Genomic DNA, 17,073 nt, shown 5'->3' on the forward strand with positions numbered 1-17,073 from the left:
GTGCCAACAAAATTCATCACAAGTGATTGTTATTCCAGAGTCAAGCATATTCCCTAACCATAAACATGCACACATACCCGCTGCACTTTTTTATGTGGTTCTTTCATATATTAAAAAAAGGAGGATGACTGCTTTTGGGTTTTAGATTGACTGTCGGGTGGGTTAATTGCTCGTCAGGGTGTGTTAGGGGGTCCACTTTACAAGGGGTTGCGCATGTAGAACACTCACAAGGCCAAATTTTTGATTTTGTTCACAGCAAGGGGTCCTGCGATTTATTTCGCTTCCTCAGATAAATGATCTGCTGCGGGACCCTTTCAATTAGTTTTAAAGCGCATCGGGGACGGCAGAGAGCAGACGCCATGCGTCTCTGAGGTGGAGGCAAAATAAGGCTTCGAGAAGCAGCTGAAATTTAGAAGAGGAGTGCGGGATTGGACTAAACCACATAAAGTGCAGAAAATCCCTTCTAATGGCGCGTAATTGGTTCTGTAATATCATTACAGGCGGATAATGGCCAGTTACAGGGCCCCGCGCTATTAAGGGTTTCCCTGGCGTGCAGCGTTTATGTTATTAAAGGGGGAATATAATGATATTTTAGTTATTAAATGCGCGTAATTAATTTATGCACCACTGAAAATAAAGTTGTTATTATGACCTCAGTGAGGTGCGTGGAGAAAATTGAAATCAAATAACGGTTGATAACTTTATCCCAATATTTGGTCTAGACAACTCCGACAAGAGTGTGTGTGTGCGTGTGTGTGTGCATGTCTACTTCCTGTCAGCGGCTTCCCGTCCAGATGATGCTTAAGTGTCTTAATGAAATTACACTCGTTGGTTAGAAACAATTTCACAAGTTAACTTTCACCATGTGCAGCAGGTTTCGAGTCCCATGTCTACATGATTTCTACAGCTGTCTTACCGGACTTTCAGGACCTTGGTCAGCTCCACACATCCACACGCAACTATAACTCACTGACTGTCTTTCAGTGAAACCACACATTTTCAAACTAAATAAATAAATTCATATCTACCACCATTATTCTGGTGAATATGGATTTACCACATAACTCATTCGTTTTGCTTGGTACCTGTATACAAGGGCTGATCATCTTCTTTGAAATACAATTTTTTGACATTGTTCAAGACTTTGTTTACTCTGATCCTGTTTAAATAACCAAACATGGAAAAAGCAAGCCGTTGCAGAGGTTTATTACCTACAAATAATACAAGCCTTTTACCGTTACAAAACATGGCAGGTAAATTACTCAGCTTGAGGTAGCTCATTTGAATTTTACTGAAGTCAGTAAGAAAAATCGTTCATTACAAAATCTACTAAAATCCGTGGAGATCTAGTATTATTTACAAAATGACACACAACTCCTGTATTATATCTTATCGAAGAATATTACAATTACAAAATCTGACAAGTGAAGCTGTCAAATAAAACACCATATCTCTGAGTAGATCATTAACAGGGTTATACAGGTTTTACGTTCAGGTAAATATAAAACAAGTGAATTCAAGTATTACCAGGAACGGAAGCAATTTCAATATGTGAACAAACAAACCAGCTCACATTGCAACTGACTTTCCCTTCAAGATGTAGTTAACTGATAACACAAGCTTACAGCTTATTGTACTGTAAAATATGTTAATATGGTCCTTCCATAACAAACCCATTTAATCAATGTATTTTTGTTGGACAGAAATCTCAATTTTAAAAAAGTAATATGTAAGATGTTCTAAACTGGACCTCTACAGAAAGCTGACAAGTTCTTAAATATGCATCACAGTTCAGGCTTTCCTTCACTTTCATCTGTGCTTCCCTCAGCGGAAGTGCTCCTTCAGTCTCCACATGCCGTCCTGACCAGAAGTCCTCTGGAAGTCACAGATGCTCCTGAGCAGCTCTCTGAAGACGGGCGCCTGTTTCTCGGTCAGTCTTGGTTTGAAATACCCCAGCACTTCCTGGGTGGTGGCTTGTCCGTCCACATTTGCCTGGAAGGCTAAGAAGTTGCGTACATCCACCAACAGCTCGTCATGCTCAGTGGGCGGAGCTGGGGGGGAGCTGGTTCCTGGAGCTCCAGAGTCGTTCTCCTCTTCTTCTGCTTCTTCTCTTTGGCCGGAGGGCACGCTGAGGTGATTACGAGCTTTAATCTTGGCCAGCAGAGAGGAGGAGGAGAGTGGGGCTGAGTTTAAGTCACTTTCTGCACCCTCCCCACTGAAGTGAGCTCCTGAACCAGGCTTCTTTGACACAGACTTCTTTACAATAGCAGCATCCTAAAGACAGGAACAGAGGAATTCACACAACACGGCATCACAAACGCAAAATAACAAATCAATATTATCTGCATCTTTTCACACTAACACTGCTGTTACCTTGCATTTGCTCAGAGTGGGGACGGACTGAGCGGAAGGTGGAACCAGGAGAGAATTATTCTTTTGTCCAAACCGTTTCCTGAGCGAGCAAACAAGGGAAACATCGAGATGTGTGATTCCCATGAGATTAGTGGAGCTCTGATCAACCAAAGTGTGTCAGTGTGAGACTGTGTACCTTGCAGGTGGAGGAGGGGGTCTATTGAAGGACCACCTGCACTGCTGGCGAGAAACCTTCAGCGCTTTCAGGGCATCTTTGGCCACCCTGTTGGCTTCTGCCTCCACAAGAACATAGTCAGGGTTGGAGGACTCCATGATGGAGTCATGCTGCATCACACTGTGGATACCTGAAGAAGATAAGAGTCAACAAAGAAGCGTATTTTTCACAAGACTTATGAAATAAACCATGTCCGATATGGCTGATGGGGTCTGTGCACAAAAGGCCTACCAGATTTCTTGAAGAGCTTTGCCAAGACATAATCATCATATTTCTTCTCCGTGCCTTTGTCTTCACGCTCCTCTTTCTGAAAGGTTCCTTTCTTCACCAAGTGAGAAATGCGGTGGCCTTCACACCGAGAGTCCTTGGAGTGTTTACGCTTCTTATGTTTGCGTTTGCCCGAGACGACCGAGTCGCAGTGCTTCCTCTTTTCCCTGTGTTTCTGCGGTCTCGAGTCTTTGTCTCGGTGAGAGCTGGATGAGTTCGAGCTTTTAACTGCTGGCTCGGCCCCGGCCCAGTCTCCGTTATTTTGTTCTGTATTCAGTGTATTTGCTGAAATATTTGGCTCTATATCCAGGCTATTATGGTTAGTGCATTGACGGTCTGTTTCGTTCTGGTTTGCTGAGGAGTGTTTATGTATGCGACTGCCATGGTTTCCCCTGTGTGATGGCACTGGCCTCTGAGGTTTCTTGGGTACCTTGACATCAGAACCTGTACCTGTAAGACAATCAAAACAAAGCCTGCTAGTGAATTCTTCCAAACCAAATCCATTTTCATACATCTGTCTCAGGGGGGGGGGGTCTTCAGATAACCGAATAATTGCACAATAAAATGTCTCTCTGGGATGAACAAAATTAACAAACAACAAGAAACATCTGCAGACCTGCAAAAAGGGCACTGGTCTCTGTTCCCTGAGCTCCATCAGGGTCAGTCAGTGTGAAGAGCTCATAGATGTCGTTAGACTTGAAGAATCGTCTTTGTTTGGGGTCCTTCAGAACACGGTTGGTCAGGAACTGTTTGAAGATTTGTCTGAATCAGAACAGATCAAATATAGAATTAGACACGTCTGTGTAATTAGTTATTTTACCTCAGCAGGCAACCGTGATCATCTGTCACCGTAGAGTAGTTTGGCTGATGGATGAGAGAATTAGTTAACTGCATTACTGTAGGTTTCAAAATAGAATCCCTTCAGGTCTTTCAACTTGCTTTTTGAAGGCACTTTACAGACCCCAACCAAACAGAGCAACAGTTTAGAAGTCCTAGATTGGCCGTTTAATAATGCAGGAAAGCTTTTCAATTACTGAGACCTGGGATAGTGCAAGTAGTAATACAGCAGTGATGTGAGCAATTAGTCATGTCGTTACCAATATTCACGAATGAGTGAAGTCAATGAAAAGATAAATAAAATGAAAAACTGCACGAGACATAAAACTATTTTTGACCTCTTCTTAATTGATTTCCGTCTTTGAATATCATACGTACAAAGTGCTTCTGGCCAAACATAAGAAGAAAAACTGCACTCTGACCTGTGGTAAATTTTCTCCTCAATGGTTCCTGCAGTCAGTAATCTGTAGACCGTTACTTGCTGCGTCTGACCGATCCTCCATGCTCGCTCCCGTGCCTATGAACAACACCATAAAACCAAACAAATGACGATACGGTACATTATCCGAAACACAGAGTCAAGGTTACTGGGGCTTAAAATAAACAGGAAAGAAATTGTCAAAAGACGGAACAGGAAATGTAGGTAATTTTAAGATGCAAGTAATGCAAGAATAAATAACCAAAATGCATTAAATCGAATTAACATAGTAAATGTGTTGTCTTAACTGTTAGGCGTGTGTGTGTGTGTGTGTGTGTGTGTGTGTGTGTGTGTGTGTGTGCATCTATCTTACCTGTGTGTCAGTACTAGGGTTCCAGTCTGGGTCATAGATTATGACTCTATTGGCTCCAGTCAGATTGACTCCCAGACCTCCGACTTTAGTGGTCAACAAGAAGATAAAAATGGATTTGTCCTGGAAGAAAAAGATTAATAAACATCATGTCCACAGTTGTATGCTCCTTTCTATAATTCATAAATAATAATAATAATAATAATATAAATAAATAATTAGTAAATTCTTGAAATGTGTTGGAAGACATTTGTTTTTCTCTAAATAAATCCTTTTTAAAGAGAATCAGATGAATCTGAACTTGTCTTTTTGTCACTTGATTCTCCTCGCTGCATTAACATAAACTCCTAAATACGGACACATTTCGCCATCCATTTGGAGGGTTGTATTATCATTTGTTATTTTAAAATCTTTCTTTCAAAGACAGAGCCAATAACGTACATCCAGTTTGAACAACAGATTGTCATCAAGTAGGGTTTCCACCTCAGGGTGTGCAGGGTTCCACTGATGCATGTTGTCCCTCAGGACAGGATTTTCCTGGGAAACACTTAAACCCCATTAGGGATGAATAATCCTTACCTCGTTGTACCGAGCGATGAGGGGCTGTCGGGAAGCTATTGTGGTAGTGCCGTCCATTTTCACGTACGAGTAATTATTCTCCGTCACAAATACCTGCAAGATGTCCAACATCTGGAAAGAAGATAAAGACCGCAGAGAGGCGGTGAGAAAAGAAAGACGGGGAGAGAAACACGGAGAGGAAGAGAGGGGCTGAGGTTTGGATTATCTCTAAAAGGATTAGAGCAGATTAATATTACATGGACAGAGATACCGACAGGGAGGGTCTCAGGTTCCCTCTGAGGTATAATCTCATTGGTATTGACTGCAACAGCTGGGGCCTCGCTCACATTCTCTCTCTCTCTCTCTCTCTCTCTCTCTCTCTCTCTCTCTCACACAGTTTTAGAGGCACAGACACAACGTTTACAAGTGACATGACAATTTAAGACCTAAATAATTTAATTTGACGCAGGTTAGAAATGTGTGCAAATGATTATTATATTATATAACATATATATAACAATATATATATATATATATACACAATATATATATATAAAATATATAGGAACTACTCTTTTAGCCGAGTGACTGATGGGTGAATCAGAAAGACAGCGCAACGTGTTCCTAACCTGTCTAGACTGACTGAAGAGCAGGACTCTGTGGCCCTGTTTGAACCAGAGTCGCAGCAAAGACTCCACGACTATCAGCTTGCCTGAGCGTTTCCAAAAGCCAAAGTGTTCCTCTTTAGTAAGCTGCTCCTCTGGGATTCCCCTCAAAATCCGGGGGCCGCCGGAGAAAAGGTCAGGGTGGTTACAGATCTTACGTAGTGCTATCAAACCTGCGAATATCTGAGAAGCACAAAAAAAAAAAAAGAAGAACAAAAGGTTTTTAAATAGAGCGTTTCCTTCAATTACACAGAATTGGTGTTAGGTGACAAATCTGGCCATTCTACAGCGATGCACCTTTAAACAAATAAACACATTTACTTTAGGAATTAGTCACATAATTTATTTACCAACAATAAAGGCTGTGTTTCTTGATGAAGGCCACTGCATTAGTAATGGTGGTTAATGGACTGAGAGTGACCACTGACTATGTCTATAAGAGCATAGGTGTGTGTGTGTGTGTGTGTGTGTACAATCTGCTGTGGTCACCCCTGGCTCGCCAACCACGTCCATTTGGTCAGTGGTGATAAATGGTGGAGTCTCTCTCTCCAGAGTCGAGCTAATGTGAGAAGAACTACACAGCTTCCTCCAGGAGAGCATCTTAAAGAATACTAAACTCAAGCTATTAGGGGCTTAACTAAATTTACATGGAAGAAAAAAATGAATTCCACTGATGCCTCTTCAAGGTGTTGTGTGCATCAAGGTGTGCATACAAAAATACACACCAATGCCTTTGAGCAAGAGAGGTGGACTGATCATCAGTTAGGAGGCTAAATAATGAATAAGGCAAGTCTTGTTCCTGGAAGTCTTCTACTTGGCGGAGAGTTTTGCTCTTCTTGTCTTTAAAACAGAGTGTGGGTCACACACACACACTAAGAGCCCAAATTGAAGACGCATAAAACAAACACAGTGAACACGTTTTAACGATGAGAGCGAGGCTTACCTGCATGCCCCCGTTAAGCATCTGGTAGACCTCTTTGGAATCTAAAAAGCTCTGATAAACCTCCCGCTGGTCCTCTGTTAATCTGCAAAACAGAACCTACACACACAGCAGTGTAAAGGTGTGTAATAAGCAGTGAACGTCCACTTTAAAGCCCTTTGATGAAGTGCAGTGTGAGAGGACAGGAATTAGATGAAAGCAACGTGTTTTTGGAGCCTCTACTGTCCCGAGGGACTGATTTAATGAGCTGAAGTGGACTGAGGAGTCAACCAGCGTCAGCCGCGTGGACAGACCAGGGACCAGCCACCTTAATGAATACCTGCTCCTTTTACTTTACTAGGACTTTATTAGCTGGCTTCACCTGACAAGGGCCATGCGCATTCATCAAATACTCCTTAGACGTGGCACACACAGTCACATCCAATCAGATAAACACCTCCCTAGTTAAAAGAAGCAGGCGTGAGAGGCGGTTCGATACTTAGACAGAACAGGGTCACATGTCCTGGAGGATGACGAGTACCTGTTCATTTTTGTCAGGTAAGGAGAGGTTGGCCTTGACATCTGCCTTCATTCTTCTGAGCAGGTACGGATTGATGGTGTCCCTCAGCACGCACGCACACTTAAATGCCGTTTGGACCTGAGAAACAACAAAAAGCAAACTGCTTTAAGACAAAAGCAAGCTTCAGTTCGGGGGTGTCAAACAGCCACACCTGTCAGTCTGGATGTTTCCTGAGGCATGATTGTCGTTTAGTCCCTCCTCTGCCCTCTCTCATCACCTCCCGCATGTATGTATGTTGTCCCTCTCAGCAGCACAGGCCATTAAACATTGATCAGAGTGCTGTTGGTCTCGGGGGACAAAGCCCTCTTCTTTCATCAGCACTACTGGCCGGCTCCATTGGAAACAGAAGGGGGGAGCTCCCGGTCCCACCCCCACCACGAGGAGCCCCGATGCAAATGTCCTGCTACACCTCAGCCAGAGTCAGTACTTAGGGCCAGTTAGCCTTTTAAAACTACACTCACTGGGGGTCCAAAGAGGAATCAAAGGCACCCTCTGCAAACGCTGGAGGGGACAATAACGTGGTGGGATTTTGGGCTCAGTGGAGGTCAGAGTGGAAACGAAGAAGAGGAGGGCAGCAGATGATCCAGGGATCTCTGTACAAGCTGCCAAGTGGATTCACATGGGGATGCAAACACATGCTTCAGTAATGGATGCAGCGTCCACAGTCCCCCCCCCCCCCCCCCCATGCGTTCTTACATACATCCATTTGTACAGACACATGAACGAACGTCAGCCGAGGTCCTGCTTTGCTGTTCTGAGAATTTCGAGAAGAGGATAAGGCAGCAGAGCTTAGCCCTCTCTGACCATTTAATAACATTAATAATTAGTAAAGGTTTTTATTATCGACAGCGGAAGAAGCATCAATAGCCAGCTTAAATAATTAAATCCATACAGTCAGTGGGTTATTAACGATTGAGCACTAATGACAAAGGGCTACAATTTAGCTCACTGACTCTCCACTTTAGCCTCTCTCTCTCCCTCACACACTGGGGATGAACTGGAGTTCCTTTGCATGGACCTACATTATCCTGTGCTGCACTTAATGGCTCTGTCGCTCCACCATCTCTCCTCCTGACTTGCTTCCATCCAGCTGTCCAAAATGTGTGCCAACATGCATGTGCGTGACTAGTGTTGTCACGTGACTCTTTAGCCCTCCTCCTTATGCTAAGGTTATAGATTTACTTATGGGCACCTCCTTGCAGCAGAATTATGAGCGCTGCTTCTAAAATGACACACCATCATATATCCTTTGCTTCCGTGTTTCACCGAGTTCTACTTTGGTCCACAATGGAAATAAACACGACATATGTTTGTGTTATCCTGTTTTTAACCCTAATTTTAAATGAAAACGGCCAATTTAAATCAAATTGTACAATTCAAAATACAAGATTTAGCACCGTGACATCCTTATGCTCAGTCTTTTTCACACCTGGTTTCTTCATGGATTAAATTATTAATTATATAAATTAAACACATCCCAATTTTGCATTTGTGCGCTCCAGTAGCTACCTGCACAGGTGAGGCATTGCTGTATCCTCCCATGGTGATGGGCACAGAGAACTGCTCCATGAAGACAGGCAATATCCCCAGTTTGCCGGGGAAGACAAAGTCAAACAGAGACCACAGCTCCTTCAAATTGTTCTGCATGGGAGAGCCCGACAGAATGAACCTGTGGGGAGTGCGAAACTAGAGCGAGGGAAGAAATAATGTACGTTAGGCATCTTGAAAGAGTGAAGTGATGTCCTAGCAGGTTAGATGTTGATGTACAAGAAGGAATATAAGTATATAGCTTCTTCTATTGAGAGGAATGTGGAGTTTAAATGTATTCACAAGTACAAATCGTGCTTATTGTATGCATGCTTCCAATAATGTGCGTGTTCATGAATGTGTCAATGTTGTGAAACAATACCTGCTTGCAGGCAGTGGTAATGCCAGCGTTTGGATTCCTGATCTTATGGCCCTCATCCAGTATAATGTAGTGCCAATCGAAGCGCTGCAGGGTGTCTTGCATATTCCTCACAGCTGAATATGAGGTTATCAGGACACCATGACATGCTGCTATCTCTGGAATAAGCTTTACCTGAAACAAATTTAAAAAAGAAACAAATAATTACAGTTTTTCATCAGTGTGATTCGTAACCATCTCTGGTCGCTCGAGTGTCTCCTTTAATGTGGTTTAAGGAGAGAGAGATGAAGAGGGGACAAGGTTCGGAGATTATGCTGCAAAACAGACCTCTAGTGCCCCCCAGAGGACAAACAGACCCTGTAGAAAACTTAATAATGAATCTGAAAATCAAACTCACACAAACACACAATTACCTTGTTGCTGGTGAACGAGCCAGTTTCATGCAGTACAGCCACTCTGAAAGGAGGCCACCAGGTGTGGAACTCCTTTACCCACTGGTGCATCACTGTAGCTGGGCACACGATGACCGTCGGACCCACACCAACATATCTACGACCAAACACACAGCACAGAGAGGTTAACTTACAGATGGGCGACAAGGGAACTCGGGGGTTCATTTCACTTTGGATAACCTCAGCAAGTTTCATTAGCAAATTACAGTCATAATTTTCTCTACCAAATTATAGGAAATAAAGGTTTTTCCCATTAAGTGGAAATGAGCTTTGCTTGCATGTAAAAGGTGTTCTGCATTAAGGCATGAGGGAATTAGAGGAAGCCGAGTGTCTAGGTACAATAATGCAGCAGAATCCTCCTACTACAAAGTCCACCTCCACTGCCCCGTACACTCTCTGTGAATGAATCTAGGAAGCTGCATGGATCCATTGGACACACGCTCAGCTCCTCTGTGAAGATTTACAAGAGCACAGGCGCACACACACACACACACACACAGACACTCATAAAGACACACTAATGGGCTGGTATGAACCTCTGCCCGGTGGAAGCTATTGATACTTGGCCATAATTGAGTTTGCAAGCAATCAATTTGTGGGCGTCTATACTAGACAGAGTATTGACCATCAGGGAAGCTCCGCCTCCCAAATGCACGAGTGGCGTTTGTGCAGTAAAACCAGATTATCACCACAACTGCATCATGTTATACATGGTTGATTTGTTGCGACACAACTCTTCTATCCCCAGTTCAGGAGTCCAAAATGAATTTTAAGTGTTCATGAAGACAATCACTCTACTATAACACACACACACAGTGTCAGTGATTTCTCTGATGTCTGCAGTAAGAAAGTGAAGAGTCTGATAATTGAAACATGTTTAATAATTCAGATGAAGACTCTCAAGCAGAAATCCTCCTAATCAAATATTCATACCATACAGACACACAGTCTCTGGCCACAGTTTAGTGTGTGTGTGTGTGTGTGTGTACCTGTAGTTGGATCCTCTGGTCCTCAGTTTGCTGTAGCTCAGTCCGGCCAGAAAGCAGATGACCTGGATGGTTTTACCCAATCCCATCTCGTCTCCCAGGATGCCGCCTGCCTGCTGACAGTGGAGTTCCCACAGCCACCGCACACCTGTCTGCTGGTACCTGACGATGTGATAAACACAGAAGCAAATAACTAAGAAAGTCTATGCATGACAGCAACTGTGGACATCCAAGAGCACAATGGACTGTATGTAATGTAACTGTATTTCAACTGAAATCTGGTTCAATTACGCTTGCCAGTAAATGACCCAATCCATACCAGCTAGAGGTGGGATGTGCTTGAACTTGCAAGCCAAATGTCAGTTTCCTTAAAGTGATGAATATAGTACTATGTTATTATTAAATCCATGCAAAAAAGAAACCCCACACAATTTGTAGTAAATTGGGACAAACGTGGTGCGTTAAGAAAGACAAGGCCAGCACAGTAGCACAAGAGAGGATCTGACCAGATACAAGGACAATCACAGGTTGGCAAACTATTTATCAACTAGCGAAAGTCAAAGTTGCCACAGTTCTTCCCAAAAGTGGTTTAAAACAACAGACTGACACAATTACTTACCAATGAATACTAGTGAGCTCGAGCAGCAGTAAGTGAATCGAGGTCGTGATGTCTTGATCGAATAATCTTTGGTTAATCATTACAGTTTAAGGACAAAGGTGTGTCATGGACCAAGACACCAAAGAAAGTCCACAGATATTTGACATACACTTATTATTATACTGCTACGAGTCACATGCTATTACTTCCTTACATCTGTAAATAACTGAGATAACTCACAATCTTTCACGATGAACTTACTTGTAAAGTTTTTTCCAGAGGAAACCGGGCACTTTGAAGCCTTCGTCAAATTCTTCATCGCTGTCGTCGGAGAGCTCCTCGCCTCTTTCTCTCTTCGCCTCCCTTTCTCGAAGACGCTGTCGCTTCCATCTCCTAGTGAGAGAATGAGTACATAATGATGAAGCACGTCAAGGGGTGAAATGCCTTCTTCTATTTTACTTTGAAGACAGGGAGGAGGGCGCTTCAGTCAATATTAGTGAACGCAGCCAACTTGCTGAGCTTGACGTTAAAGAATAAATCCCTGCTGATTGATATTGTGTTATACATCCACAATTAAATAGATGTGGTAATACAAAGCTCTAAAAAAAAAAAAGCCCTGTAGTAGACTGGTGACCTGTAGCAGACTGGTGACCTGTAGCAGACTGGTGACCTGTAGTAGACTGGTGACCTGTCCAGGTTACGCCCTGCCACTCTGTGCATACTGGGATAGGTCCAGCTACGTACACTAGATACATAGAGAATGGATGGATATGGAACGTACACCTCTTGCTCTAACTGATTTATTTTAAGTCTGGCCTGCACAGGTGCGTGGATAGCAAATGTTTTGAGTTGTTGGTATTTCCCTTGAGGGGCGGAACATCTACAGCAAAAGGGGAAATGTAAAGGAGAACAGTTTTAATGGTGCAGTAGAGAGGGCAGTTAGAGGCACAGTCGTCACGCAGCAAATGAAGATTGATACAGACAATTAGTAGTGCGAGTTCCCCAGAAAGGTGTGAGGTGGAGAGGATAAGAATCCATCTTCATTTGGGCCTGGTCCTGTCACCCTGCCACAAAAATGGTCCTTTAGCTGGGCCTGGGAGACCACACTCTCTAATTAAGTCAAGACTAAGCATTGGTTCAGTTAATTACACTTTTCTGCCCCCCCCCCCCCCCCCCAACTACAAATACCACCCACTCTAATAATATCATTCCTCATATAAGCTAGCCTCACCATCCACGCCGTGCCTATGCTGTTGAATTGACATTCAATCACTGTAGTGTAGAAAAAGGACACATGCCAACACAATTTATTTGGCAGCTATAAATATGAAATCTCATTAGGGCTGCTCTTCCATTAATTTGAGCATTAGAGAGAGTGAGTGTATAAAACCATGTGCAGGAGGATAATTAGGCCAGTGTGAGAGCAGAGAGAGCGAAGAAGAGCGGGGAGTGAATTTGCTTAGTCAAGAAACAGCTGCCAATCTCATCTGGGATTAACTCTCCTTCTGCACGATGGAGCCAGCAGAAAGCGACTGCTTTTCGCCTTAACTAAAGGGAACAACAATAGCACATTTGCACCGCTGCCACTGCGAATGTGTTAAAGGCTCAATCTGCCTGTGATTTACAGGCCCGGATGAACGCTTTCTCTTTTGAGGAGGACTTGCTGATGAAAACTTTTTGCACCTTTGCATCAAAGAAAAAAAAAATCTACTGTTGACAAACTGTGTTGACCCCCAGTTTTATAACTTGTTTACAATCAATCATTTATGAAAGTTTATAGCACCAAGTACATAATCATACCGTATTCGCTGTCTGTAGTACTCCACATCTCCATCATCTTTGTTTTTTTTGTCTTTTCCCTTCGCATCCTCCTCTTCCTCCGAACTCTCGGGGCAGTATTCTTCCTCACTCTCCTCTTTCTTCTTCACTTTCTTCGTCACTTTCCGTTCCCCTTTCTTGTTGTATGGTTTCAACTTGTACTCTTCTTCATCATCATCATCCTCCCCAAAGCCGTCCTCCATGGCTTCTCTCTCCTCTTGGTCCGGATCAACGCCTTCATCACTGGGCAGGTACTCTGAAGCCTCGCTGTCTGTCCCCTCACCCTTAGTGTGAAGCTCGCTCCTTGGTTTAGGGAGGCGTGGCTCAGCCTTAGACTGAGCCTTAGGACGGGCCTTCAGAGCTGTTATCTGAAGCTTTCGGATGCGCTTCTTCATCTTTTTGTCCTTTGAAGTGGAAACAATTGCATTCGTTTTTCCCTTGGCTTTATCGGGGCCGAGTCCCGAGCGCCGTTTCTTCTTGAGAAGAGGGACTCTCCTCCTCTCGGTAGCCATCTTGGCCTGGTCCGCCAAGTACAGGTCAAAGGCAGAGTTTTCAGCGAGCATCACTTTTCGAGGCTTCTTTTTTTCCTCCTTCTGTGGGATTCGTGTTCCAAACGGAGTCATGTGACCTTTCCGGATAAGCTCCTCCCATTCGGTCTCCTGAGCAGGCATAAGCATGCTGCCCAGTGTGGATGGCCCGTCTTCTGTGCAACACACACACACATTAAGCAGGGTTAGATACAGTACCGTCAAGAATCTGCTGAAACTAGTAACATTGTGGATCAATGTTTTGATTAGCAGGTCCCAATTTTGTTTGCCTCACATGAGGTTTAAAATGTTGTTTCTTAATTAGTTTGTGCTCTGTGATAAAGGAAATGCACGTAACAGATTTGTTAGCTCTCAAGGATGGATACAAGACAATTTGGTGAGAAACACTGAATGTTAACATAACCGTCTTGTCTTCAAGAAAACTCCACAGTGCCCCTTTATGTGTGCAGCCATATTTACAAGTTTGTTCAAGCGCATAATAAATACACAAATGAACTTGTGTTCAGAGAATCTTGGGAAGAAGGTAAAAGCAGCACTGAATCACATTTGGCTGAAACACTGCTCTTCTTAGGTTGCAACTTTCAAATATGTACGTCTAATAGATAGTGAGGTGGTTCATGTTCAGCTCTACCACAACACAGTATGATGCTTGTGTCAAACAGAACTGGTTATGTATTAGACATCATGCAGCAACGTACTGGTATGAATTGTAATTGCAGTATAAGTGCAGTCCTTCTGTGTAAACATATGAAAGCTGTGTGGAAGGGTGTAGTTTTGTATCTCACAGTTCTGTTGACATTTCCACAATAAATGTACTGGTTTTCACTTCCATCTCACCCATCAAACAGCAGCAGGTGGAACTCTAAGGCTACTGTGAAAAGGTGAACTGTGTTGAGTGGCAACACATAAACTGGAGAAAAAAAACATTTCAACACCGTGACAGTGGAGTGTTCAATGTGGAAATATTTTACAGAAATGTGTGATATTTTTCTCATTACAGTGCACATCTTTCAAAACCGTTGACATGTATTTTGGCGAGTGTGTCGGGGTGACATCGGCTGAAGATGTGACTATATGAACAGCCATCACTGTACGGAGTATTTTAAATCACCCAAAATGTATTCAAGCCTTTGCTTACAATCTTCTATGACAATGGCCACCATAACTGCAACTGATTTAACGCTTTGCATTGTTTCCATTTCTGCTTTGTTTTGTTACAATTTGGGCAGAGCTGAACATGAGCCTGGTTTCACATTATCCATAGAAAGCAGGAAACCAGCACTTTCTTTTGCCTTATTGTTTCCCCCATTAATGAGTGGACAATGCTTTTAGTCAATTAGAAAATAATCATAGAAAGAAACCTCACCTTCCTCTCCATCATCCTCTGCCAAAAGCTCAGCTTCTACCCTCTCGGTATCCTCTCCTCCCAGAATGGCCTGAAGTCGCTTTTGTTTGGCTTTGACTTTCTTCAGCTGTTTCTCCTGATATAAAGTGTTTTCATCATTATCAACGTTATGTTAATGTTACATTATTATGAAATTCATACAATTGTAATTTAAGGGTTTGTGATATTTAGTTTTGTACCTTATTTTCTTTCTGTCGTTTGACAGATTCAATCTTCCGACTGATATCTTTACTGGAGGCAGCATAGGGAGACAGCTGCTCGATTATCTTGTTGATTTGTTTCAGAGACGCTGTGACCGACCTGAAACACACACCATGAAAAAAAAGAGGAAGATTTGTTATTTTTAAAATCAGAAAGACATATGTGAAATGTGCCCGAGTAAAATATATGTTTTTTTTGTCTTTAATTGTCTTCATCTGAGTTCACTCAGACGTCAAAAATTCTACTGCAAATATGTCTTATAGGAACCTATTCAGATTTTACTACCGCTACTAAACCGTATGATTTTTATTAAACGCACTAGGCAAAGGCCTCTCTATTATTGCATTTGTTGTCCTTTACCTGACATCATCCAGCACAGAGTGGTATTCCTTCTCAGCCTCAGCTTTAGCAGCAGCCTGATTGGCCTCCTGAATCACCTCGTCCACTTGCTGAAGGACCCCTTGCTCGAGGACGTCATGGTCATACACAGCCACACCAAGGCCCTGGAGTTCATTGGCTCCAGAACTGGCGGATGCTGCTTGAATACGCTGTCGATCGATCTGCAGCAAGGCTCCAGACCTCTTACCACCTATACCCCACCGCAGATGACAACACATGGAGAGAGCCAGGAATCAGTTTGACAGATCAAAGCTATTCGTCATGTTCTTCCCTGCTGTCTTATGGTGCAGGAGTTGCATATCTCACCGCTGTTGCCCTCCCCAGGTCCAGTGTTGGCAGGATAGGCTGCAGCAGCCTCGGAGCCCTGAGTGTTTTCAGGGAAAGAGCAGACAGCTGAGCCCCCTGTAGACCCATCCTCGTCAGTCCCTCCCGGGGTAAGGGCAGCACTGGCAGGGCTGAAGAGACAGGAGGGCACCTGGTCCTCTGAACCGTCTACAGGCATAGTGATGTAACTGCAGACAGTCAAATGTGTCATTCACATGTCAAACTGACAATCTAACGTTATGTCTCTTCTAAGTACAAGATAAAATGTTTACTTCATATACTCATTGTGGGATACCGTAAGCTTGCCTCCGCGGTAGCTTGGATGTTGGTAAACGTTTACTGACTTTAAGCGAGGTTAGTTATCCTGACAATGCGTAACGTTAAGCGTAGAAACTTAAGGGGGACATTAATACAATTACTGAAACAGTCACCTGCTCTAGGCAAAGAATATAGAAAAACAAGTGAGGTCCATCGTTGTAACGAGCACATGCAGTTGAGTTCGTAACAAGTCTCTCACAGATTGTTTACGTGGCTAGGCTAGCCCGCTAAGCTAACAGTGAGCCGAACATCATCAGCAGCCGGTCGGTTTCAATTAAACTACCAACAAAAATAGACTCGTGCTACAGGGGGTTATCAGTTTGGGTCTAATTTGGTACATTAAACCGAGCGTCGAAGGAACAATGACAGAAATTACTTACAAAACCTGCAGTTACAAAACATCCCTGCCTTGGTTTAAATGATGTTATGTAGCTTCCGATCTTCGTTTCCGGTGCCGGCGTGCTGTCAGTCCAGTGAGTCACCTGCTGGACAGCGCCATCTGCTGGTGCACAGCGGCACGAGGCTCTAGTCCTCTAGATGGCGCCACGAAACCACTTTTTTCAGTAGAGAATGGAGGCACTCACTTCCCCAGTGCAATGGAAATGTTTTAAGTGTACCACATTTTGACATGTTGTGTTTGTGTTTCGCATAATCAGCTTTGGAACCAGTTAGATGTAGATTTAAGAGTTGAGAAGAGTGTGGGAGTTTTTATTTTGTCGCAATCAGGGTGCAGTCCAGCCAGATCTTGCATAATGTGACTCTCTTCATCTGCAAAGCAGCACCATTCTTAATGGAATTACTTTCAAACATTTGAGAAGCTTGCATTTCATGGTTGTCACAACCATGAACAGTGCCAAGTACTTGCAATTCAGATGAAGTTTGTTTTCAATATCTTGCAACAATAAACGAAGGACTTA

General features: G+C 43.3%; 1 protein-coding gene across 1 annotated transcript; it reads right to left on the reverse strand.

The window, feature by feature from the left end:
• Nucleotides 1–1,275: 1,275 nt before the first annotated feature.
• ercc6 (excision repair cross-complementation group 6) lies at nt 1,276–16,593 on the reverse strand. Its single transcript, XM_079280806.1, has 22 exons — nt 16,537–16,593; nt 15,821–16,026; nt 15,476–15,704; nt 15,094–15,214; nt 14,876–14,990; nt 12,944–13,664; nt 11,405–11,536; nt 10,549–10,707; nt 9,521–9,656; nt 9,111–9,281; nt 8,711–8,887; nt 7,163–7,279; nt 6,646–6,741; nt 5,667–5,885; nt 5,059–5,169; nt 4,483–4,602; nt 4,114–4,208; nt 3,471–3,616; nt 2,819–3,304; nt 2,549–2,717; nt 2,374–2,452; nt 1,276–2,274 (listed from the first exon to the last, which is right to left on the reverse strand). The coding sequence occupies exons 2-22, from the start codon at nt 16,014–16,016 to the stop codon at nt 1,825–1,827; spliced, it is 4,245 nt and encodes a 1,414-aa protein (XP_079136932.1). The 5' UTR covers nt 16,017–16,026; nt 16,537–16,593; the 3' UTR covers nt 1,276–1,824.
• Between the last annotated feature and the right edge of the window lie 480 nt (nt 16,594–17,073).

Source organism: Melanostigma gelatinosum (genome assembly GCF_949748355.1).
Source record: "Melanostigma gelatinosum genome assembly, chromosome: 12".
Lineage (NCBI taxonomy): Eukaryota > Metazoa > Chordata > Actinopteri > Perciformes > Zoarcidae > Melanostigma > Melanostigma gelatinosum.